At 54.4% G+C, this 25,415-nt stretch overlaps 1 protein-coding gene across 1 annotated transcript; it reads right to left on the minus strand.

Moving 5' to 3' along the window:
- Positions 1-569: 569 nt before the first annotated feature.
- On the minus strand, positions 570-25,294 carry HADHA (hydroxyacyl-CoA dehydrogenase trifunctional multienzyme complex subunit alpha). Its single transcript, XM_086744072.1, has 20 exons — positions 25,165-25,294; positions 20,983-21,024; positions 20,824-20,894; positions 19,903-20,036; positions 18,554-18,692; positions 17,502-17,621; positions 17,316-17,418; positions 14,111-14,233; positions 13,701-13,819; positions 12,799-12,855; positions 9,065-9,174; positions 8,633-8,767; positions 7,864-8,035; positions 7,064-7,150; positions 5,304-5,444; positions 3,996-4,064; positions 3,429-3,624; positions 2,502-2,616; positions 1,945-2,090; positions 570-1,078 (listed from the first exon to the last, which is right to left on the minus strand). Exons 1-20 carry the CDS (start codon positions 25,250-25,252, stop codon positions 933-935), a joined length of 2,313 nt encoding a protein of 770 aa, XP_086600198.1. The 5' UTR covers positions 25,253-25,294; the 3' UTR covers positions 570-932.
- Positions 25,295-25,415: the final 121 nt, after the last annotated feature.

A 25,415-nucleotide genomic window follows, 5' to 3' on the forward strand; every position in this document is an offset into this window, starting at 1 on the left:
GGAGGGCCGAGGGCTGGGCACCAGCTCCGCAGGCAGGACGAGGCGACGCCTCAGCCCAGTTCTGTCCCGGTAGCTCCAGAAATGAGCACCGACGCGACACGGCAAGCGCGGCATTGCCCAGCGCCTGGCCCAAGCCCTGCCGGGGCGCAGGAAAAAGGCCGGAGCCCGGGAAGGCGGAGGCCGGGCCAGCTCTGAATTCAGCGACAGGTGCGGAGGTTTAAAGCCTTTTAGTTCAAACCGAGCTCTCCCCACGGGGGACCCTTCTGGCCCTCGGCTGCTCCGTTTGCAATTACAGGCGGCTCCATCTGCCAGGACGGGCCCCGCGGCAGCGCTGGGGGCCAGACAAAAGAGCCCGAGGCTCCTCACAGCCGCCGACTGACGGCAGAGGTGACAGAGCCGGGCTTTGTTGGGCACTGCCGCCAGCCCCCGCCTTTCCCCACGCTCTGGCAGCCCCGCTGCGGGGCGGCAAGGAGGGCAGAGGATTGCCCAGATGCGTTATTTCCGACACGAGCGGTTCCCTTCCTCGGCACCGCGAGGCTGCTGCCCCAGAGAGACGGGAGAAGCAGACATGGAGTCCAAACCCAGCAGACGGGGATTTATTTTGCGGGAGGGTTACGGAAGGGCAAAGCCTCAGTCAGCCGCGTGCTGGATGCCGCCTGCCGGACCGGGAGCTCCGCAGGTCACAGCGTGGAGGTGAACGCAGAAGAAATTCTCCCAGCACGGAGCCACCAGGCCCACGCTGGCACGGGACGGACGTGCCCAACACACATAAGGCACTTGGCATGACCAGAAGCCACGAGGCAACCTGCTGCCCCCCTCCTGCCTCCCCCGGGTGCTTTGCAAATGAACGTCGAGAACGGAGCGTCACTGGAGAGCCGGTGGTCCTGGCTCGAGCTGTCGGCGCGTCACGGGCAGGCGGTGTCAGGCCACGCTCACTGGTGGAATTTCTTGCCTGGGCTCTTGGCGTAGTCCAGCAGCAGCTGGCACGGCGTGAACTGGCTGCCGTAGACGGCTTCGTACTTGCGCAGCTTGTCCACCAGCTGCTGGGCTCCGTACGAGTCCGCGTACCTGAAGGGACCTGCGGGGACAGGGGGACGCGGCTGTGCCGGGGAAGCCAGGGGCACCAAGGCGCCTGGAAGGGCGAGAGCACCGGATTTGGCCAATCCATCCTTCTCCAAGAGAGACTCCAGTTTCTTGGCAGGGCAACGCAGGACCCTGCTCCCCACCTGCGCCGAGATGGCTGGGGCAGTAACGGGGACTGCTCCCTTAGAAGGGCTTGCCCCAAGGAGCGAAAGCGCTAGGTACTTCATGCCCAAAAGCCCTTGGTGTCCTTCAGCTGCGACCCACACCTCGGCTCGTGCCCCGTCTACTGCCCAGGCCACGGCCAGAAGCGCTGTAAGACACCCGCCTGCCCACCCAGGCAAGCGGCAGCGGCAAGAGACGAGATACCAGAGCCTGCTTTTTTTCACTAAACCCCACAGGGCTGCACAAAAGCAAGCCAGGGATTTCTTAAAAACGTAGGCTTCCCATCCCACCTACCCCCAGGACCAGCAGGCGTGGTGAAGTTCTCCCAGGAAGCGCGGATGAGGCCAGGGCCAGGGCGGCTCTGCCTTCTTACTCAAACCTGAGGACGCAGCGACTGGCCTGGTTTGAGCCCCCGGAACCCCACCAGCCACAGCTCTGCGGAACAGCTGTACCAGCAGAGGAACGCCACGGGGTCGTGGCAGAAACGCGGCACGGCAGCTCTCAGGCTGACTGGCACCTCTCTTGGGGTGGGAACGCTGGAGCAACCTCTCTGGCTCAGGTTTTAGATGGGAGGAGGACACTCAGGCTTGTCAGACTGCAGCTCAAACCTGGCCTTCAGCAGCCGACTCGCCTCTGGCGGCTACGAAGCTCTCAAGCCAGGCCACGCACCGAGGCCAAAGCCCGGCCGAGCCCACTCACCTCCCAGGCACGGCGGGAAGCCCAGGCCGAACACAGCGCCAATATCTCCCTCCACGGGGTTGCTGAGGATCCCTTCCTGCAGGCACATGGCTGCCTCGTTCACAAACCTCGTCACCAAGCGCATCTGGATGTCCTCATCAGTACAGCTGCAAGGAAAGGGTCTGTAAGGGCGGTGCAGGTGCCACGGCAGCCGGACGGAGGAGCACGCAGAGCCAGCACAGATGGGGGACAGGGCCAGGCCTGAGGGAGGGCTGAGAGAACGGTTTCTCCCTGAGGCTGTCCCTGTCCGCATGAGGATAAGGACCAAGTTCCATGGCGTGTCCTGAAGTGGACACGTAAGAATGGCAAAAGCTCGATCAGGCCAGACGGGAAGCGCTCCAGGAGACATTCCAGCACCAGGCTGGACAAGAGGTCCAGCACCAGGAAGGTCACGGCAAGGCTGCACCAACTCCCTGCCTGGACAAGCCCCACCACAGAAAAGCCTTCTGCAAAGGTGGCCAAGCAAATGCCGATAACTCCTGCCGGCACACCACCGCTCGGCACGCACAGCTACTTACACTTCGGGTTTGGCTGGCACTTTGAACCGCGCCAGGATCTCATCCATGCCGGAATTCACGCTCCTGTTCTTCACCCCCTCCTGGTAAACGTAAAAGCCTTTCCCTGCCTTGCGGCCTGCCGGGGATAAGAAGAGACAGTCACGTCCTGCCACGCATCCCGTTCGCTCCCGACGCCTTCGCCTCTGATCTTGCGATTCCTGCTCCTGCTAGCACAAGCAGACCCTCCCAGCACAGGCAGCGCTCTGTACTGCAGAGCGAGCCCGTCTGCTGCCTCGCCAAGGACGGAGGGAAGGGGACCCAGGTCCAGCTGACTCCTTGGAAAGATGCTGCCGCTGTGCCAGGCCCTAACGCCTTCCCCAGTCAAATAACACCGCTGCTTCCACGGCTACAGCAGCAAAAAGGCACAGTCCCTGGGAGCAGGGACAGATGACAAGATCTCCTGAGTGACCCTCACTGACAGGGGCCTGCTCACAGCACAAGTCACCAGAGGGGGAGAGCCACCATGGCCCAAGTGCAGGTCGCATTCTGCACCATCCTGGTGCGATGCCTTTGCCTGGGGGAACAGCTTCTACGATACAGACAGACATTTGTCCTTGCACGGAGCTTCTAAAGCTCAGCTCAGGGCTTGTTTCACTTGAGCACATTTATTTCCAGCCACTGGGTCTCCGTGTCCCGGAGCACTTGCGCAGGGTTCACCAAGGGGGTGTACAGAGGTTCATGAGGTCTTGCCTGCCGCCTTTGCTGTGGGCAGCGCCTTTGCTTGCTGCTGCTGTTTGGCTGCAGCAAAAGATCTACCCAGGGTACAGCTGGGAGGGATTCCCAACCCTTTCCCAGGGCTGCTCCCTGACTGCTCTCAGCCGAGGCAGAAGAGGCGGATGGATGCTGCTGCTTTTCCTTGAACAAAGGGGAAACAGCCCAGTGTCTCACCTAAGAAGCCTTTTTCCACCATGAGCTTGAACAACTCGATGCTGCCTCCTCCAAAGCGCTCGCCGAAGGCCTTGCCGAGGTCCTCAGCCACGTGCGTGGCCACGTCCACGCCCACCTCGTCGATCAGCGTGGCAGCACCCACGGGAAAGCCGAAGGCTGTAGAGATGGTGTCTATTTTCTTTGGGTCAACGCCCTCCTGGAGGAATGGAAGGGGAAGCAACGATGTCTCTGGGTGAGGGTCCTGGAAACCCAGCTCGTGTGGGGCCACGGACTGTGACCAGCCCCATTAGCTGTTTGGTTACGCACAGGAGCGGCGTAATCGCGCTTGCACCACTCCTGACTCTCCCCTGGTGCCGTGCGGGGAGGAAAGAGCCCCCTCGCTGCCTGCGCCAGGTCTCGTCAGCCCGCAGCTCAGCCAAGAGCAGGCTGGGGACAGCCACGAGCACAAGGCCGGTTACGCACTGCCCTTCTCGGCCAGGGCTGGGGTCAGCCCGATCGCGGGCAGGGAAGAAGCAGAGTTTACACACAGCTATTTCTGAGATGCTCGGCAGCCGACGGGATACGCACCTGGAGAACTCGGACCACTTCTGCCAGCATCGGCCCCAGGCACCTGGTAGTGTAGAAGCCGGGCCCGTCCTAGGGAAGAGGAGGACGGCAGGAAGGCAGGTGAGCACAAACTGCAGGAACACGGCCTCGCTCGGGAGCGGGAGCTGCGTTTCACAGCGCGGGCTGCAGCTCAGGCACTGACACGCGGGGCAGACACGCTGAACTGCATTTCTAACAGCGTTACAAATGGGCTCAGCAGCGTTTGAAGGCTTCCACGAACTCACTCTCTGGAAGTTCCCACCAGAGCGGTGCTTAAAGTAGTGCCTGGAGGTCCCAAGCAGGCTGCAGAAAGCCCCCTCGCTTCACCAAGCCCAACAGGCTGACGAGGGAAAGGCTGCTCAGCGCCAGTGAAAGAGCATAAACCGGTTGTTTCACCCCTGATACCGCTCACAAAGCCAGGAAGCAAGAGATGAGCTGCAAACTGCCATGCAGGGAGGCACTGGATGTGGGGCTGAGGGTTAGAGAAGCCGCACTGTACCCCCACCGGCCTTCAGAGATGCCTGGAGCACTTTTTGACGAGCCAGTTTTCCCAGCGCCGCAGGAGAGACCTGCTCAGCATCGCTGGCAGCCTCACGCACCAGTGAAAAGACCAATCCAGAAAAACACTCACACTGCCCTGAGCCTACCAGCTGGACTCCCCACACAGCCGGAACAGTATCACTGACGCTTTCTACCACGGAGCGTCAGGGGAGCTCTCTTTGGAGGGCTGCGCCTTCAACCCGTCAGCCTCACCAACCACTCAGGGCCCGTGGCTCTTCCGAGATGTCACTGCCTACAGGGACAGCGGTTTGTTCTCAACTGCTGCCTGGCTCTGCTGTGCTGTCTTCTCCCTCTGCTTGGTATAGCCCTTCCCCTACACCTGCCCCCTCTCACAAAAGATTTAAACCCAGAGAGAGGAGGGTTTCTGCTCACAGGCCGCTCCGTCCTTGCAGCGCGCCAGTGAGAAGAGGTGGTGAGGGTCCTGCCCAGACCCTGCTCCCTCTCGGACGGCACTACAGACCTCAGCCTCCTGGAGGCTGCGTGGAGCAGGGCTGCCAGCACCTCGTGCTGGCCAATCAGACCGTTCCTGCGCCTACCGGCCTTCCAGGGCTGCTCCGAAGGACACCTGAGGGATCACCTGGGCACCTGTTTTCCTCTACCCTCCGTTTTTACTTCTCAGAACAAGTAGCTAATGCCAGTGTATTCACAGCCAGGTTTCAGCCTCCCCTCAGCGCACAAGCCTGCCCTTATTTATCATCCCAGCTCAGATTTTGGGCAGCGCTCCCTCACCTTCACCACGATGACGACCTTGCCCTGTTTGAGGCCAACAGCAACAGCGGAAGCAGCCGTGTCTTGGGATGTTTTGTCTGTGGTGATGATTTCCAGCAGCTGCATTTTGTCAACAGGGGAGAAGTAGTGCATCCCGATCACCTAGGCAGAAGGAAGAGCTCGGGGTTAAGCAGCGTTCAGACAGACTTTGGCTCCCAGAGCGATCTGCTGGGCAAGTGAAGCGCCCAAGCGCAGAGGGAAGCAGGCCTGCACAGGCTGCAGCACCCACTGCCGCAGTGCACGATCGGCGCACTCCGTTTCTGACGACAGCGCTCTCCAACTGCGTTTCTCTCCTTGCCTTTCCCAAGGAGGCAGCACGTGCCCCACAGCTCTTGCCTCAGTGAGGATTTAGGTGTAACGTTTACAGGACCAAGAGCTCTGCTCCCCTCTCTGCATACTTGTTAACAGTCTGGCAGCAAAACCCGTCTGGGAACCTCAGCCCAGCTCAGTCCCCAGGCGAACCACAGGCCCCGCGCGATCTGCAGGTACCACCTGAGCTGGCAGGGCAGCCACGCGCCTGGGCGACGCTTCCAGACTTTGAGAGAACAGCAGTCACACAGACAGACGTTGAGTGGAGTCCCTGTGTTCTGCTTGTGAACGTTTTGTTTCCCTTTTGGTGAGGAAGTGAATTTAAGGACAGGAAGGCATGTTTCCAGAAACTAATCACAGAGGTAAGTGCAGCCTTCCTCGGGAAGAGCATTTGAGTGGAGATTATTCGTCTGTGTGCCTCGCTTTCTTCACACAGCCGTGTAATCAGCATGCCACCTTCATGCCTCCTGGAAGCTACCCTTGGCACCAAGAGCTTTGTAAGTCAGAGACACCTCGCAGGAGAGCTGCAGACTGCAGAACTAATTAAAGAAAATACACTAATTACTTACCTGATTTCCTGTTAGTTTCCCCATAAAGAGCCATTACACAGGCAATTTACACAGCAAGAGGATGTTATTTGCAAGCACCAACAGGTAAGGCTCCGTTTGCATTTCCGATCCACAACAACCCCTCGCGCTACTTCAGACGCTGCAGTGCCAGGCCTGCTCTCCCGCTGCTGCTCCCGAAGGGCGCGGGTCTCCCGTGGGACCCACGGCAGATCCGCCAGCCGGTATCGCAGGTACCTTTATAGTTTAGACTTCAAGCAAAGGGATGGAGAAGTTCTCTGCTCCCAACCTCTGCCAGAAGCTATGCTGCACTTGGTATCCTGTTCACACGGATCGTTTGGAGACGGAGAGAAAACCCCACCACCCCTTCAGGGGTCGATCCCACGGCTGACCAAGGCTTCAGTTTCAGCACCTCCGAGTTCTCCAGCCACTGATTTTTCTTCCTTTTTTTTGCTGCTGGGTTAGTGCCTTCTCCAATAAAAAGAAGGCATCTTCCCATCACAGCAAGCATCTGATCAGTTTGTCAAAATGACTGAAGTCTCCCTGGCTGGAATTCTCTCAGCTCAAGTCCTTCCACAGCCTCTCTGTCCCCATGTGCATTAAGGTTCCCTGAAGTGTGCCAACCTCCCTGGCCAACATCGCACATGGGGCGAGTACACCTTCACCCCCTTCCTCCCTGCCCAAGGACCACAAGCTCTGTGTTCAAAGCTCGCACCAGGGGCACAAGATGAGCTGTTTCATGTTCTGAGGAGGAAGCAGAAGATCCCAGCGCTCACCTACAGCAAAGCCAGTTTGCCACGAACAGGCAGCTCAGCACAGAGCAGACTCACGGCACGGGGTACTCACCTTCTCTGGCCTCTTGCTGGCGGCAGCAATTTGGCTGATTGGGAGGGCAGACGTGTTACTGGCGAAGATACAGTGAGCGGGGATCACCTGTGGCAGGGGGCAGAAGAGAGAGCGTCAACGCACAGGCTGCAGAGTCAGATCCAGAGCCCTGAGAGAACAGCACAGCACCTGGTACCCTGACAAACAAGGCAAACCTGACCTTCCGTATCAGGCCAGACAGCATTAGACACTAATTCTAAAGCAGCAGCTGGAGTCCACCAGATCTGGCTTCCTCTGAACTCTCCCCAGCTCTGCACTATCAGTCTCACCCCCCACGTTTCTGCTAGACCACTGCAGCCACATCAGATGCCGTGGGGAGGGACGTCAGAAAGTTGCACAGAACAGCTCCTTTACCACACGGTTATTTCCCCAAGTGAGCTCTTGAACAGAAAAGAGCAGTGGCAGCAAGCTAGAGAGAGTGAGTAAAGGACTACAAGTTGTGGAGATACCAAAAGACACTACTGTTGTATCACTGTGCTCAGACAAACGGAAGGGGTTTTTTGGAGTGGCTGCCAGGAGTCAGGGGATGTCAGAACGGCACCGTCCAGCTAAAAACTACTGCCTGCTTATTGAACAGCGAAGATCCTCAGTGAACGGGAAGGCTGCCCTGGGCACTAACCCACGTACTGACACAAATAACTCGCGCCAAGCACCGAACGGCAGCACAAAGGAGATGTGACAAACCCCGCACGGCAGGACACCCCGCGTCTCCACCACACAGGGGCCACATCTACTACAAGCCGCTCAGAACCAATACTCACGGCCTCCACTTCCTTCAGGACTTTGTGCTTGATGTTGATGTCCTCGAACACAGCCTCGATCACCATGTCTGCCTTCTCAAAGCCCTTGTAATCCAGCTGGCCCCTCAGGTTGCTGAGAATGGAGTCCCTCTCAAACGATGTCAGACTCTTCTTCTTCACCTTGCCGTTCAGCCTGGGGAAAGACAGCTCTGTCACAGCCCCTGGAGGCACACCACAACTCCAGGGGCATCCCTCCCTCCTGGAGCTGGGACCCAAACCACCATCTCCAACCCAGCAGGACTGTCACTCTGCCTACGGGCTCCTCCGTAGGCTCTCCAAAGGAGAGCCATGCACCTCAGCTGGTGCTGAAGGTCAATCGCTGACATCCCTGATGACGAGCTGAGCACTATGACTGCTGAGCCAGGAGGACAGGGAAAAGAAATCCAGCTTTTCAGAAGTCTGACCCAACGCCTCCCCTGACACAGGCCTCTAGGCAGCCAGGATTACTCCCTCCCCGCTTAGGTCTGTATGCTACTGCTAAATCTAAAAGCTAACGCAATCATTAGGCCATCTACCTACCCAAGGGTGAGTACACCGGGCCTATTTCGCAGCAGTATCCCAGCCCCCTGCGAAGGGCAACCTTAAAAGAAAGCATTTCTGTGACACCTGATGGTAGAAGACTCCAGAGGAACAGACGTGTAAGGAGCTCCTGACTGCCTGAAAGCAGAGGAGCATTTTGACTAAAGGAAGCCCCAGCCCATCCCGAACAAATTCCTTTTAACCCACATACCCCTTGAAGATCTGCTGCTGTCCTCTGTCCAGGCCTTGCTGTGCTGTGTCCTTCAGAATGGTCTTCAATCCCTTATCCACTGAAACCTGCGCAATCCCGGCTCCCATGAGCCCTGCTCCCAGCACCGCCAAGGTCCTGCACAGAAAGGGACGGGGGGGCGACACATTCAAAACTAGAAATAGCTGAATTTCCATCGCTACATTCAGACTTGCACAGATCCTGTCCACTCAGGCACTATTTTTAGAGAGGTCACGCAAGAAGATTTCACTGTGGGCGAGACCTCCAAACTGCAGAGAATTAGTTAGCCTTCTGGAGGCTGGACACCCCTCTGCTCTGCTTCACTGCTTTTCAGGACTCTAGGCCACCCGGTCCCACGAGCCTTTTAGCAGAGATCCTCCAACTGCTCCTCAGGCATCCCACCCTTGCACTTACTTGACCTCTCGCTGAGGTGTTCCAAACTTGTTCTTCTTGCAGCGCACCTGCCCGTGGTAAAGTCCTATCAGTGCCCTGGACTCCTTAGTCATCGCAAGTTCGCCAAAGCCCTGGAGGAAAGGGAAGAGGGAAGCAGAGAGCTTGGCATTTAACAGCTGTCTGCCTTCCAGCACGTGCACACCAAAATCACAGGAAGGGGAGAGCACAGCCAGCCGTGTAACTGCACAGAGGAGTAACGCGGTTAGAAAAGGAAGAACGGAGAGGGCACCTGTGTCCTCTGCAGAGAGGTGCCTTCTGTGCAGAGCACAGCCCACTTCGCACCACTACCTCCCTTATGGGCCACCAGAAAGTGTAGGAAACTGCTCGTTCAGTGTCCTTTCCCGTAAACAATATCATTCAAAGCACCTGAAAGAGCCTGTACCCCCAACAATCACATCTGGAGGGGCAGGGGTTCTGCCAGGGAACAAGAGCAGCCCCAGTATTTCCAGGTCCATCTCCTCCCTACCCACTGAGGGATTCACAGCTCGCTTCCACTCTCCCAGCACAGCTCTGGGAGGAGCGTTCCCTGGCAGCTCGCTGGTGTCATGGTAAGCCAGAAGCGACCCTGCTGCCTCGGGCAGCCAGCAGCTGCGGCGTCCTAGGAGATCAATGCAAGAGCCACTTGTACCTCCCCAGCGGCAGGACCGCGTTTCACTGCCGTGGGACGCTTTCTCCCCCAGCACCCTGCACCAGCTGGGGGCTTTGCCCCAGTGGCTTCCAGCTGAAAGTGTTCTGCCCTCGCACTTTGAGAAAAATGTTTGAACAGGACAATTCTCACTGTCAGCAGTAACCTGGTATTATTTTCAGAGGAGCACGGACAGGCAACCAAAATCAAAAGCCTGCATAACCTCCCAGCACTCAGCATGAAATGGGAAAGGAGCCAGGAAGACAAAAGACAGTGTAAGGCAACAGAAAACTAACGTTGTCCGAGCCAAGTCAGCTAAGGAAAGCCGCCAACGCAGTACACTTTAGAGCAGGCTGTATCTTCCTTCACTCCTGTCCTGCGAGTTAGAGGCTCGTTAAAATATCAGAAACACAAAGCCTGGAAGAGAATCTGCAACTCTCCTACCCTAGGGGAAAGCAGGAGGCACTAAAAAAAGATGCGACACTGACACTTATTATTCTTCAGAGGGTTCTGGGGAGATCTCCATCCTGCTGCTATTCTCAGGAAAAACACATTCATTCTTCTCTGTGAGGAACAGAGCATCCCGAGCCTTTTATTCGGCACCAGAGCAAACGTGGGTGGAATGCATAACCAGAACGGATGGGGTATACCCAGGAGGTCACTGGTAAGGTAGGAGGCAGGCAGCTACATCTCAGACCAGCACCCCGTCACCAGAAGAGAACAAAAGGAGCTGCTAAGCACGGCAGGAAAGACTGTAGGATGTGAGAGAGAGCAGCGCGAGATGCTGGTCAAAGTTACAGACAGTTCTGTGGGGGCACGGATAGATTTCACCAGCAGTTAAGGGGCAACGACGTGAGAGACGACCCAAACACATCAGGCGGGAGCGTTGCGGGTTTTCTGCGGAGTCAGGTCCTGCAGAGCCAGCAGTGCCCAGGTCACCACACCAGTGACACCGTGCACAGCCAGAATTACCCCTTCAGCATCAGAAATAACAGACTGGAGTGCAGATGTAGCAAAACTGGGACCAGTGAGGAAAAGCAAATAGCGGCAGGTTGTTTATTAAGGAGGGATCAAGATGGCTGAAGATGAACAAGCTTGGGAAAACAAAGACTCTGTGTGTGTCTGTGGAATAAAATGGCCACGCACAAGCAAGCTGCTGGCGAGCATGCCCGCCTGCTCAAGCCCTGGACCTGCGCACCACAGCCTGTCCTACCTCCATATTAAACGATTCCTATTTTCCCCAGTGGGTCACTGGCAAGCCCCAAGCAGGACTGGATGGCATTTAGGACACGAGGTCCACGTGCCAGCAGCTGCCAGACTGGGCCCTGTGGCTAACTAACTGACAGATGAAACATCTGCATCTACAGCTGCACACGAACCTCAGTTCTGGTCAGGCAACCAGGAGGAACAGCATCAATCACGGCCATGCCTGTCAGCGGTTTGGGTTTACAGGGGTGTCACCAGTAAAGCACTGCGCCGTCTGTGCAGCCAGCCGTGTGCGTACTCTGGGTTTGTGAACATACGTGTGCGTGTACCCACACCCCTGCAACAGGATACCTCTTCTATGATTCTAGTATCTGCTCAGCCTCACCACTGGCTGGATCTATGAAGGGGAAAAGCAGCAAGCAGAACAAGAGGTGAAGTCTTCTGGGCTTTAAAAAGACTTGACTTCCCTTAACAGTTGTTACCGGTGCTAAACGCAACCCGTGTGCCAAGGAATTAAAGGACTGAAGGGAAGGGAAGAGTGAAACAGAGGCTTATTTCACAGAATCACCGAACAGGTGGGGCTGGAAGAGACCTGTGGAGATTGTCTTGTCCCACCCCATCGCTCCAAGCACGGTCAGCTACAGCAGGCTGCTTTGGACTGTTCCCACTTGGGTTTTGCGTATCACCGTGGAGGGACTCCACAGCCTCTCTGGGCAACCTGTTCCAGCATTCAAACACCTTTACAGCGGAAAAAAAAGTTGGTTTGCACATTTTAGTGGAATTTCCTGTTCCAGTTTGTGCCCATTACCTCTTATTCTGCCAGTGGATGCCACAGGGAAGAGTGCAGCTATGCTGCCTCTATTGCCTCCTACCAGGCATTTATACACATTGATAAAATCCCCCCCCAAGTTTTCTCTTCTCCAGCCCCAGGTCTCCCAGTCTCTCCTCGTGCCAGATGCCCCAGGCCTTTAAACATCCTTGTGTCCCTTCGCTGGGCTCTGCAGTCAGCTGGCCCCAGCCTGCACCAGTGCAGGGGGTTATTCCTCCCCAGGGGCAGAATCTGGCACCTCCCTTTGCTGAACTTCATGAGATCCCTGTCTGCCCAGCTCTCCGGCCTGCTGAGGTCCCCCTGAACAGCCAGTACGCTGACTGGAGCAGCTACTAAACAGGTAAGTTTCACCAAGTGATAAAGGGAGAGTTCTGTTCTGGGTGAGAAGCTACTACTGAAAAAAACCCACATCATTTTCAGAAGCACCCAAAACTGAGGAAGCACAGGTGAAAGAGGACCAGCACAAAGCATCCCGACTAGAAAACAGGACAACCAGCAAAACAGGAGTAATGGAAAACCAACATCCTGAACAAGGATGATGGTGAAAAAAGGTGACAGAGTAAACAGAACAGTGGTAAAAATGAAAGTGAATTCTTGGAATAAATGACTTGTTTGCACCAGATTCCTTGGAAACACTGATGAGATTGAGAGCACTACATCCACAACTCCAGGCTACCTGTCTCATGTGACAATCGGAAAAACCAAATCGTGCTCAGACACACAGAGAAATCAAAGTCCTGTTACGTGAAACCGAGATCGGTCAACTCCGTCTGGTGACTCCCCACACAAAAAGATAACATAGACAGGAAGGAGAAAAGGTACAAACTGTTTTCGCAGATGAAGAACCTTGACAAACAGTTCTGTTGTTCAAGGGAGGCCTTTTTCACAGCCCCACTGCCAGAAGAAGGGGCAGGGAGCAAGACACCATTTTGAGCAGCCTGTGAAGAATGCGATTCTTTGTGCGTGGTTAAACACAAACCCCCCTGCCCCGACCACACAATTTACTGCTTACCAGCAGGAATCTAATCTCCTCACCTGGGATTCAGCGAGGTATCCAGCGTCACGTCCCTGATCGAGACCAGTCTTTACAGCCTAGTCAAAGAAGAAGAAGAAGGTACACCGCTGTTACACCATCTCTGTCAACATCTACGCTATAATGAGATTACTTGTTTAGCTGCACCTCCTGTTTTCACAAGTGAGCCCTCCCCAGTATTCCAGGCTCTTTGGGTCCTGTCCACGCCGTTCAAAGCGGAGCTATGAATCACCTTGTCCTTCTAGCACAGAACAGCTACGATGGCAGGGAGTTCTCCATCAGGTTAATTTTCACACATACCTTGTGGTTTCAGGAATTGCTTCCAGTGGGACTGCACTCCTGTAATGTCATTGCTCTCAGAGTCAGAGAGGGGCACTGATAAGTTTTAGAGAAGTCTTGGCAACAACTCAAATAGCGAGAAGTCATTTTAAAATGAGGACTCAAGCATGGGCACTGTCTGTAAGTAATACAACGCCTGTGTCACTCGGGGGGCTAACTTTCAAGGATTGTGTGGTTAGTGCTATGAGAACAGCAATTTGTGTTTTCCTGGCTTCCAACAGTTTAACCCAACTCTTTAGAAACTGTATAGGAAACCTGGAAAAACCGCAGCTGAAAGTTTCATGGACAAAGTATTCCAGCTAAGCCTCTCCTCAAATGGGATTCTTGATCTCCCCCCCTGCCTGGTACCAGTACCACAGAAACTGGTGATCGTACGCTGGGAAGCTATTCTGAGTTTAACGATGCTTGCTCAATACGTCACACAGCACTCAAAGACTGATCTCCTGTGAAGATCTGAGTAAAACCACACATCCTGAGGAAGGAACTGCCTTCCCTCTGTTTGTTGCCATGCTATCCCACAGATCCAGCTTCACTGTCGTCTCCTGGGCCTTGCAGCAGGCGTTACCTCAATGATCTTTAGCGGAGCAGGGTAGAGTCCTTTGGTTTGCTTCTGAACTTTGCTCTCCACTGTCTTGTAGACTTGCTTCCTCACAAATGGAAGAGCCATGGCGTAGTCTGTTACCTCTGCAAGGTGGGGAAAAAACACGTCTCAGCACAGTGCTCTATGCACAACCAGTCTTTAAATGATTAACTGGAAAGATAAAAAGTATAGGTGTGAATATGGCATAGCTGCAACAGAAACATGCACCTGAAACGCAGCTAGCCACAGGGAGCTCATTACAACAGGAAATAACTTTGTTTTAAAAATGGAATTAAGTAGGAGGATGAACACATCCCTGAGAGGCAAAGCTGGACTATACTCGCTACAGTCCCTTGGGCTCTGGCTAGGATGCCCATGGATGCCCACGGACTTACTCTGCATTAATCCTTTCGATCTCTTGGAAGACAGAGTCTTGTTGGCTAGTCCTCTGGCGAAGCCAATGGATACCTCCTCCAAGTACTCAATTGTGCGCGCTTCTGGAGTCTTCAGGCCTGGCCCTGTGAATAAAAAAAAAAGATGTCTCAAGGAAATGCAGCATAACTTATCCCTTGTGGAGGATGATGAAGAGAAGCAAGGATGAGACAGCAACACGATGCTCCTTTGAATTGTTACCACTCTATTCCCCCGTACCTGTTTGACTTTTTTTGATAATGACCAGTGACGGAAGGGCTCAACAGGCAACTATATGAAGGCCCTAAGGCATTTAGGATCCATGGCATTATACAGAAATGCCAAAATGCCAGCTCCCAACGGGAGCCAACAGCAGTATGCCACCCAGGCATCAACACTACTTTCATGGAGCTGTGGGACAGCTTTGGTTGGAAGGGGACATGGGAGGCCATCTGGTCTGACTTGCTGCTCAAAGCAGGGCCAAGTCCAAAGTTAAATGCAACTCTGGAGTTATATCAGGTTGCTCAGGGCCATGTTCTGCCAGTCTGTGAACACCTCCAAGGATGGAGGTCTCATCACCTCTCTGGACCCTGGTTTCAGCGCCTGATCATCTCTTTTACTTTGCATAATTGCAGCCACCCCTGTATCTCAACAGAATTCAAGTGTTCTGCCACCTCTTCCTCTTGCTGCACCTCTCCTTTCCTACGTGGTACCGTAAATCTGCACAACTAAGCTGTCCCAACACTGTTGCTATTAAACATTTAGACAACAGTTACTGTGTCCCTGAAAATGACCTGTCCTGGAGCTGATGTCCAATGAAACCTCAATCTTTGATCTCAGGCGCAGGAAATCTCTCACTTGCTTTAGCCAGTGCCACACACAGCAGCACCAAGTGCTGTGCCAGCCATCTTGTGGCCCACCTCTGCTAACTTAATGCTGTCACACAAACAACGAAGCAAACCACCACAAAAGGAGTTTTTAGCAATCTCTGAGGGTGGGTTGTGCAATTTCCAAGCACAGGACTTGTAGCATCAGCACAGGAGGATGGAGTACAGGGCCAAAAAGGCAGTTGTGCAAAGTTGCTGGAGGCAGATACAATGAGTCATTAACGAAAGAGCAATGCCCAGTGATTCTGCACAGGGCCACCATAAGGAGCCTGCAGCGAAATGTGCAGCCTTGGGCTGCCTCTGAACCAGCAGAATAAACCCGAGGAGGTTACAAGTCTGTACCCTTGCAGCTGGGCAACCTCATTAACCTTCGATATAAACTAATACAACCACACCCAGATGCTGCACAGAGTCCTCAGAGCTAAGAAAACACCACAGTAGACAACGACTCCCTGACACAGGGGACAGTTAAAGATCAAAAACCGAAAAGAAAGCTCCTCCTCTTTCACCTCCCGCTACTCTTGCCCTCCACGGAAAGCCGAGGTCTTCAATTTTAAGGTTTCACCTCACTTCTTGTAAGGACTTGAGAGCATACACTCAGCAGAGCCCACATGCTGCTGCCTGCGGGAGGGTCTCTCAGCAAGCAGCAGATAAAAGTGCATGCACATTTTGACCACATGATGAAAGCTCACTGTTAGGAAGTCTCACTCATACCCTGCCAGTACGTCAGGGCCAGTCTAGAGGAAAACAGTCCAAACAAAACAGCGTATTTCATTTTACAGGCAGCTCAGAAACCTTATCCCAGAGCTGCTGCATAATCTACATGTCAGCAATGCCCAGTGGATTTTAGAGAATGTACTGGAAATTTGAGAACATTTGGGATTTCTGAGCTCAAACCCTACCAGCTTTCAAATTCCCTTCCCGCTGCTTCAAGGCAACATGTCTGAGACCTTCAGCGTTAGTGACCTGGTGTGCTACAAGATGTGAATACCTGACTTCCCCTTTCCATCAGCGTGGGTGTTGGACTTGGACACCACAGCTGAAGAAAAGAGCTGTTTATCTGTAAGTCTGAGCTGCACAAACGATTCAGGCAGGGTGGCCAAACCCACACATGTGGGTTTACTTTACCTGCAGTTACCTCAACATTTGGAAGTGCCCTAACCCCAGAGCTCCAAGCTGTCAGCTCGCATCTGCTTTCTTGTATAAACGGCACAAGCCAGAATGAGACCTGGGCGCCGCAGTAAATACACCAAGAGAACGCTGTAGAGCTCCCTACTGAGGGAGATTGCACCTCATGAAGTTGCCCCCTGATTTACGCTTGCTCTCTCCTTCAAAGCTTTCTATACCCAGTTAAAGCATCACCCCAGTTAAAGCTGCTTTCCCCCAGACACTGAGAATACTCAGCAGAAAGCCTTCTGGCTGCCATTTGAATGAACAAGGAATGCCTCTAATGCTGCACTTCATTTGGTTTTTGTGTCCCTCCTACGTGCTTATCTGGTCTGAGCTAGAGCTCCAGACAGCTCTTCAGAAAGTTCAGGTTCCCTTTAAGCAAGCCAGCGTAACCACTGGTATAAAAAGCCACATTTGCTGGCTCTTAAAAGCCAATTCACATTTAAGCAAGTTCACAGTGGTGAAGTTTATTCAGGCAGTTTTAATTCAAGCCTGGGTACCACTGATTCGCTTTATAAGCGAGAATACAGTTTGCCCCTCCATTTAGGCACCTTCCAAGAAAGCCCACCGAGCGAAGGAACAGAAGCAAGAAGCTATCCTCTAGCCCACTCGGCACTTGGAAGTGCAATTTGGTCTGCAGTTTGCAAGGAATTTCTGCATCCGACTTAAAGTCAGTCGGCAATTCCGAGCGCCTAAGCTGCAGAGGCTGGCTTCTTCTCAAGATCTTGTCACAGAGATTAACATCTGCAGGCTGCAGAAATGCTGGCATCAGTCATCTATTCTCCTTTCATTAGGGGCTGCAATCTGTCCCTCTGACATGATAAATGAGGAACGCAGGTTCTTATCTGTATAATTAGCTTACGCCAGAGAGCCAGCGGGCCTGCCCTCTACGCTAACCTTTCCCCATTCACTCAGCTTTAGCAGGAGCCTGACATTTCAAGGTCCCCGTGCACAGGCTTCTAAGGTGGGAAGGGAGATTGCACCGCAGAGCATGGGAAGAACTTTGCAGTCTGTACGTTTTGCCCCCGCTAGACTGCCAACTGCATCAGTGGCTTCTCCATCCATTTCAGGAAGGTGGAGGGGTTAACTGAAACGCAGCAGGTTTGAGCAGCTGAGAGGCATCCTGTCTGACCTAGTGGGTCCACCAGCTGGTCAACCAGACCCATCTTCTTTGCTCTGTCAGCACGGATGTTCCTTCCGGTCAGCATCATATCAAAGGCAGCAGGAAGGCCCACCTGGAAGGGCAGAAAGGGGATTTCAGAATGGGAGCACGCCATGCAGCAGAAGGGGTCCTGAGTAAAGTTTTTCTCTTACTTACCATCTTTGGTAGCCTCTGAGTGCCCCCTGCCCCTGGCAGGAGACCCAGTAGCACTTCAGGTGTTGCCAGGACTGTTTTCTTCTCCTTTGTCGCTACTCTGTAGTGACAGGCAATGGCAACCTTGAAAGAGGAAGGGAAAATGAAAGGTTTCCCTGTGCGAGACCACAGAAGAACTGGGCATCCATCACAAAGGTCCCTTCTACGCGCTGCCTCCCCTTTCCTCCCAACCCTACCCAAATTCCCTCTGTGCTCTTCTTCCAGCAGAGCACATACAGGGCAGATGACAGCAAGCAGCTACGACACGAACATGGAACTACTAAAGTGAGCCAAGCTAGTTTTAAATCTCATCTAGACTCTCAGGGGCTAAACTAATTCACTACACCGACAGCACAGTCCTATTTACACGTCAGCCACGATACTTGGTTTATCACTGGATCACCCAGTCCGGATCTCTCACCACAGGGCTTGTGAAAAGCTGTGACTGCTTGAGAAATCAGTACAGAACCAAAGAGACTCCATTCCCACAAGGTCATTCTGGTTTAGTAGCTACTTTGCTCCCGGAATTGCCACAGAGTCTGTCAGTTTACGAAATCCCAGATGGAGATTATGAAGCAAATACTGCGCCCAGGCGAAGCGGCAAGCGACGGGGCAGAGCACGCAGGCCAGGGTGGAGCCTGGCCAGGTTCCCCACGCTCACAACAACATTTTAAAGAATGGAAGTTGCTGGGATACGAGGCTCAGTTAATGTGAAGAGCAGCAATTTCCAGCCTGGACTCTGCCAGCAGCATTCATCCAGATCCAATGCCTGCTGGAAACAGCCAGATTTTTTTCCTGGGACGCTCTCATCTAAATATCAGCCTGGCCCATACAGATCCATATTTGATCAGCTCTCTTTGAACAGAAGCAGAAAAATTAGCATGGCAGAGCAATGAACCCGTCAGGTCTCCAATCCCTCTCATGCTAAGCAGTCCTGCAGGCACCGTTTGGACGGTTTAGAGAACCGGCGCTATCGACTCCCACTGCTGCTCGTTAGACCCAGAACTGTTCAATACCTCCAGCCCTCCTCCCAGGCAGGAGCCACTGATGGCAGCCACTATGGGCTTTGGAGACTGCTCAATTTTTTCTAGCATCTTCTGTCCTTCCTGAGAGAGCTGAGTCACTTCCTGAGAAGTCTTGCAGGCTTCAATCATGCTGCAGTGAGGCAGAAAGAATTGGAAAAGCACTGAGAAAACAGCAGTAAAACGGAGAGCGCTTCAAGGAGTTTGTTCCCCTTTTCCCACAAAGCTCCAGCGACTGACAGCTATTTAGTCCCCCAGTCTTGGATTAACAGACGACACAGAAAGACTACTAAATTCAGCGGGGTAAGTCACTGCGTGCTGACACCGGGCTGCGCCTGCAGGCAGTGAATGAGTTTCCTTGTGTCAGAGCTCTGAAAGCCTTCGGGGGAGAGGAGGAAGGATCTTAGGAAGCCTCAAAGCACTTGCCAGGAAGGGCGGAGGGGAGAGCCCAGGATCACTTTTTCAGAGGAGCAGATGGCCAGCGCTCTGATGTCGCACTTTGCCAATTAGAGACTCCCTGTGCCAATTAATCTCACGGAGGCTAGAGGCGTTTGCCAGGCAGGCGCAGTTCGGGAGGCTCACAGCGTTGAGACCAGCAGATACCTCTCAAACACAGCCTGTCCTTTTGCTCTGCTTACCAGCAACAGCTACCGCCTCCTCCCCACCACAACATATATCAAATCTCTGCCCCGGAATAAAGCCGATCAAAGAGGTAATAAAGTTTTGAAGGGGCTATTTGTAATTCATCTGCTTTCCTCAGAGCTTTCTGGCTTTTAATGTCTTTACACAACTATTCTATCCTGCCCGACGTCAGGACTAGGAGGCAATGGCACTCCAGGTCCCAGTGAGAGCGGGGGGGGTTGTCCCACAGCCTGCAAAAAATTACCCAACGCTGAATGGCCCGGGTAGGCTGCTCAGATGTTCTCTGCAGCAGAGCGCCAAGTCCTGCCTCGTCAAAAGGCCGCGCTGGCCCACCGCCAGGCACTCAAACCCGGCTTAAACGAAGCCCTGCATGTAAATTATCCGCTCTCGTTGTGTCCCAGACCAAAGGACAATGCTCACCCCGGAGCCAGGAAGGGTCTCCTTGGCTGCACCCCAGCATGCAGGAAGGAGTGACCAAGTGTTGCAGCCAAACGGGGTTTAGCCACCAGCCATGTTCCTCTTTATCAAGGTCCTAACTCCATTTGAGCAAGTCAGGCATCCTGCGCACAGGGACTTCACTCCCGGCCTCTGCCTCACCGCTGCAGAGATGCCAGTGACAAACCGGGCTTCACAGCGCACCAGCCTGGATGCCGGACTTCAGGAAAGCTCCCCAGTGTAACTTCTAAGGCCGCCATACTTACTCAATGTCTGCTCCAGCAATGAAAGAGCCTGGCTTTGAAGAGATGAGGACGGCACTTTTGACAGCTTCATTGGCCCAGATCTCATTCATTACGTCAGTAAACTCTGAGTTCAACTGTTTGGACAGAGTGTTCACCTGAAGGCAGCAAACAAGCACTGTAAATACAGAGCCCAGCAGACAGGGAAGTTTAACCTGATTACGTACCGGACTCAATCGTCACATCATCAGAACACTTGCACAAAAGACAGACTGACAACAAAAAGCCAAAGTAGGTCTAAATAGATTTTCCAAGCTAGTAGGAGCAGCAGCTCCTCAGCCTTTCAGGATTTGCCTCCTGAAAAGTGAAGGACTAGACCATCCAGGAACCGGCCCAACAAACAGACCATCGCTTGTCAGCACCAGAACGCTCCTGGGGCCCTCACACTGAGCCCACGTTTGCTGTAAGAGTTACGTCATCCTGTGCCATCATACAGCAAGGAAAAACCCCCAGGAGGAAACGCTGCAGCAGATCATCGGGTAATCTGCTATGAAGAGGTTCCTCCTTAGCCCCACCAGCAGTGGGTTTGTGACCTTGCACACAGATTTTACGAGCTTCTAAGCTGTTTTGTTTTTTTCCTGTATAATGGACACTCTCCTTAAGCATCCTGAATCCAAGAACTTACTAAGATTTAGCAGTATCTTCTGCCCGTGAGAGACAAGCTAGCTTAGCACACACAAAATATTTCTGTGAGGCATTTCCAGATGTCTCATTAAACGCTCAGATGCTCGTTTTCCTCTTCCTATTTTGCTCGCAACTTTGAAAAACTGCAGGTTAGGAAAGTTCTTAGTCTTAAATTGGAATTTTCATTGCCTTGTCTGTACAGCTGCTACTCCTGCCATTTCCACTGATACGCCTCTGAACAGCAGCCACCTAAACCAGTACCTTTGAATTTGGTGTGTTGAAGCGTACAACAGCGACATCTCCTTTGATATCGTAGCTAACGTGGGTTCTAGCTGGAAACAAACAGAAAGGCGTTATCAGCTGACGCTCAGCGGATTTTAAGAAAGAAAATGAACTCGCATAGAAAAGCTTTCCACTTACTCTGAAGGGCACTGGAGGTGGAGATGTTACGGCAAGCATAACCTAAAGAAAAGATGTTACAGATGTTAAAGGAATTCTCGGTAGTCTCAGCTTAACTCTCCTTTATTAACGCATCCTCCCATCTCTGTCAAGTACAGTGTTGTGGAAAATCCTGAATATGAGCCAGTTCCTTCCCTTACGGCTTGATCTGTGCCACCGGGAGAGCTCAGCAGACTCCACGCTATTGAAGTGACCTTCAGTGCACAGATTCCACGCCGCAGCTTCCAACACCAGCAATGCCACACTGAGGGCAAAAAAAAAATAAATCAAAGCCTTCTTCCCAAAGAGCTGACAAGCGATGAAGCAGGTGGCACACAGGGTGTCGCGCCTTTAGTATGCACAGTCTAGCACTTCTTCACACACCAAACCAGAGATCTTGACGCGCTCTGCAGAGTTTTAAGCCTGCAAGTCAACTTCTCACAAATAAAATGTAATTGCCCTAAAATATTTGTGCAAACACACACTCTCGTGCCAGTGAATGGTGCTACCCCAAGCATTACTCCACAGATCTCAGGGTGTACATCTGGAGAGCCACAGAAAGAGCACGCAAAATACTGATTCTTGCCTCCACCTACCAGTAAAATACTCGATCCACCTCTAGCAATTACGTATGGAAGCACCTAGACAAACCCGTTTTGTTTCAGAGCACTCATAAAACTCAGACCACGGGACGAACAAGTTGTCCACAAGCGAAACGCCACTTTTCTGACTCATCAATCGCAGATCTCCCTTTTCTGCTGAGAAACTGCACTTGGCCTGATGATCTCTCGCTACACGAACGAATCTCAGTCCCACTCAAGTGACCTTGATCTTGACCGAGAGGATCCTCTAACACAGATCTAGGCTGAATCCCTGCCAAAGCTGCTTTGAGCCTGAAACGTAGTAAAAGCGTTACTTCTTAAACGCCACAGGCACATCTACCAACGGGAACACAGCCATTTAGCCAGGGGAGCTTTACTGCTCAGCGCTGACAAAACGCTCAGGAATGAAACATTCCCAGCAGCAAGAGGGCAGAAAATCCAGTCCCGGGAGTACAAGCTCAAAGCCTCAGCCCGCGCCTCGCCGTCAGGTGCTTCCCCCTCCCCGCAGCCCCGTGACACGGGCTGGGGGCTGGCGCTGCGCTGCCCTTTGGCCCGCTTTCCACTTTGACTCCGGCGCTGGCAGCAGGGACCGACCTTTGCGCTCCATTCCGGAGCCCAGGATAGGCGGCGTGACACCGCGGGGATGGAAATTCCGTGTCAGCCCATTCCAGCAGACAGGTCTGTGTCTGCGTGTCGTGTGCGCGCAACACCGTTCCATAAACAAAGAGCGAACCGCTTTCCACTCCAAAGCTACTTTAAACTATTTTTGGACAATGCCCACATTGTGATCGCCAATAGTAAGCTCCCTAAACTTTCTGCGTGCTGAAGTCAGGTATTCCTGCAACTAAACACCAATGCTCGTTCCCCACAAAACTGAGCGTGGTCTGACAACAATGTCTCCGCTGAGAGATGCCCCTCAGCAGAACACGACGCGCTTTTTAACCCGATAAAAGCCACAGAGCCCCACTATTCCACAAAGAAGGCAAGGACTGAGCTATCTTACTGAATTTATTCACCTCAGTCCGGTATTGCTGCCGCAGCCAGGCACAGAGGAGGGAGAACCAGACCAAACCAACCTCGGCTGCAAGGCAAGCGGTAACATTTCCCTTCCACGCCCTCACTCCGGCGTCTGCTGAGGCTGGGATGTGGGAAGGCAACCAGCACACCATGCTCCAGCGCCTACCGAGAGCAAGGCACTGACTGTGTAGTAAAAACTGCACTGCGTGCAAAACACACTCTCAATTCAGAACAGAAAGTGAACGGATTAATTAATTTTTTCCTCTTTCTACAGCCTAACATGCTTTCCTCTTTCACAGCAGCTCCCAAACAGACCGCTTCCCTGAAAACCTTAAACCTGGAACTCCGCTTTGCTTTTCAGTCCTAGCAAAACAAAAGATATGAAGCAGGAACAAAAAAATATATCAAGGGCACGACCGAACAAATCTCACTACATTTTACTGTAAACTCCTTTGGGAAAGGTCCTGTCCTCAGAGTAACAGCTGTTAGTACTTCAGTGAGGTTTCTTTAACCTGCTAGTATTTCATTTTCGAGCCCCGAATACTTTTGGAAAACACTTTCCGCATCTAAAACGAAAAGCAAAGCACAGTTCCTAGGTCACAGCCACAGCACATCGGCTTCAGGTTTTCATTCATTCAGCAGCACAACGGTAACTTGCCAAGATCGGAGCCAGAAAAATCCCCCTCCGGAACCCTGAAGGAAACAGCAGCAGGGCAGAGGCACGCTTCCGCCACTTCACCAACATTCCCTCTAGAATTAAAAGCCTTGACTATCGATTCCACCTTCGCTGCTTCGCTCACTCCAATTAAAAGACCGTCTGGAGCAGGGACACCAGCCCCTCAGACGGCTGCTCTCAGGACTTTGCCGAGCAGTTGGCTGCAGCAGAGAACAGAGAACACCCCTTCCACACAGTCCAGCCACAGCCTGTTTCTTCCCACTTTCCCTCTTCTCTGCCATTTCCTCGGTCCAGCGCCTGCCCTTCCCGCCCCGCCACTCACCCAGAGGCGGCATGCCACCTGAAGTGGGAGCAGCACCCGTGGATGGTTCAGGAGAAGAACCTTCTCGCAGCCCTGGACCAAGCCAAGCACCAGCAGAGAGCAGGAGCCGAAGCTCAGGACAAGCGCCCAGGCTTTCAGCCTGCGCCTGCGAGCTGATGGCGCAGAGCGAGCCGCGAGACGGGAAACTTTGGACAAGCTGAGCTTTCTTATCCCCTCCGGGAACCTGCTAGCACGCGGCTCAGCGGGTACGGCCAGCTCTCCAGCTCACGGTCTCCTGCCTGCCTGCTGCTTTCTACGTGCGTTCTGGCCCGCTCCGGCGAGGTCTGCGTCCAATTTAACCTATGCTTTGTTAGCGTTGATTACAGCGAGCGGCAGCGTCCTCGCGGCAGCTCCAGGACTGTTTCTGATGAAGAATACTGCCAGTTAGAACAAGAAGCCCAACCAACGACGGCTGGGAGTTACCAGAGCTCTGCTCGTTACCGACTGCAGCACCACGATGCTGGAGCGGCCGGCTCTCGCACAGACTGCCTCCTACGCTGCGCGTAAGACAGGTACGAGCTTCAAACAAAACACGGCTAGATTTCAGCTCCACATCAACCCAGACCCCGAGGCCCTTCGAAGCACAGAAATAAAAACGGGTTCCCAACGCCTCTGAGCCTCATCCTCCGGCAGCAGAGCGCCGAGGCCCTGCCCGGGCCAACGGGTCGCAGGGAGCGTCAGTCAAGGGCCGAGGCGCCTGCACAGCAAAACAAAGACAGGTCACGGGGAGCCTGGAGACGCAAACGCGCCCGGGGGGGCTCTGCCTGCCCACGCGGGGACACCCCCTTCCCACGGACGCACCCGTGGGCCCCAGGATCCGGCCGGCCAAGGACACGGGGACATCCCCGCCTCGGGGACGGGCACGCGTGGAAGGACGCGAGGACTCTCTCTCCCGGTGCGGAGGACAATCCTGCCCACGGTCCGTCCCCTCGCGCAGGGTCACGGGGGACACACGCGCGCTCCCAAAACGCGCCCACGCGCGGGGACACAGGGGCTGCGGCCAGGCACGCAAAGGGCAGCCCGCCGTGGGGGCATCACCCCCGAGGGGCGCACGCACACCCCGCGGGCCCCCGCCCCGGGGAGACCTCGGGGAACGGCCACGCCAGGGACTCCCACGCGCGGTTCACAGGCCGTGGGGAAAACACCCACGCACGGACACCTCCGCGGCGGCAGCCCCCACCCCGCAGCTCCCCGAGCCCCCCCGCGCTCACACCTCGGCCCACACCGCGCCCCTCGGCGACCCCCTGCCCCCTCGGCAACACGCGCACGCGTGGGAACAGACACCCCTCGCCGCCCCACCGCGGTGCCCCCCCCCGCCGGCCTCGGTGACACACCCCGACCCCCCCACCACCCCGACTGCCACCCTCCCGCGGGGACACCCCGCCCGGGACGCGCCCACGCGAGGGTCCCCCCACGCAAACCCCGAGAGACCGCGCCCCCCCCCCCCCATCTCCCCCCCACCCCGGCGCGGGGGGCGGGCCCCGGAGCCCCCGGAGCCCCCGGCTGACCCGCGGGCGGCGCGCGGCGGGCCGGGCTGTACTTGGCGGCGGCCGCGAAGCGCCCGAGGCTGCCGATAGCGCGCACCGCGGCCGCCATCTTTGCTGCGCGCGAGGTCGAATGAGGGAGAGCCCGCCGGGGCGGGGGGGGGGGGGCTTGGTCACGCAATCCTTCCCCGACCTGCCCCGCCCGCGGCTGCCCGCGGCGCTGCCTGTCTTCTCCGCCGCCACCGCCTCGCACCTCCTTCCTTCTTCTCCGCTCG

Source organism: Chlamydotis macqueenii, chromosome 3 (assembly GCF_036417535.1).
Source record: "Chlamydotis macqueenii isolate bChlMac1 chromosome 3, bChlMac1.mat, whole genome shotgun sequence".
NCBI lineage: Eukaryota > Metazoa > Chordata > Aves > Otidiformes > Otididae > Chlamydotis > Chlamydotis macqueenii.

Excerpts from the sequence above, each read along its gene's own strand:
- HADHA (XM_086744072.1), bottom strand. The coding sequence starts at position 25,252 with ATGGCGGCCGCGGTGCGCGCTATCGGCAGCCTCGGGCGCTTCGCGGCC. Across the intron at positions 18,693-19,902 it reads ATTGCTGGAGCAGACATTGA|CATGATTGAAGCCTGCAAGA; the intron begins GTAAGTATGGCG and ends GCCTCACTGCAG. Across the intron at positions 17,622-18,553 it reads GCCTGGGAGGAGGGCTGGAG|GTTGCCATTGCCTGTCACTA; the intron begins GTATTGAACAGT and ends TCCTCTTTCAAG.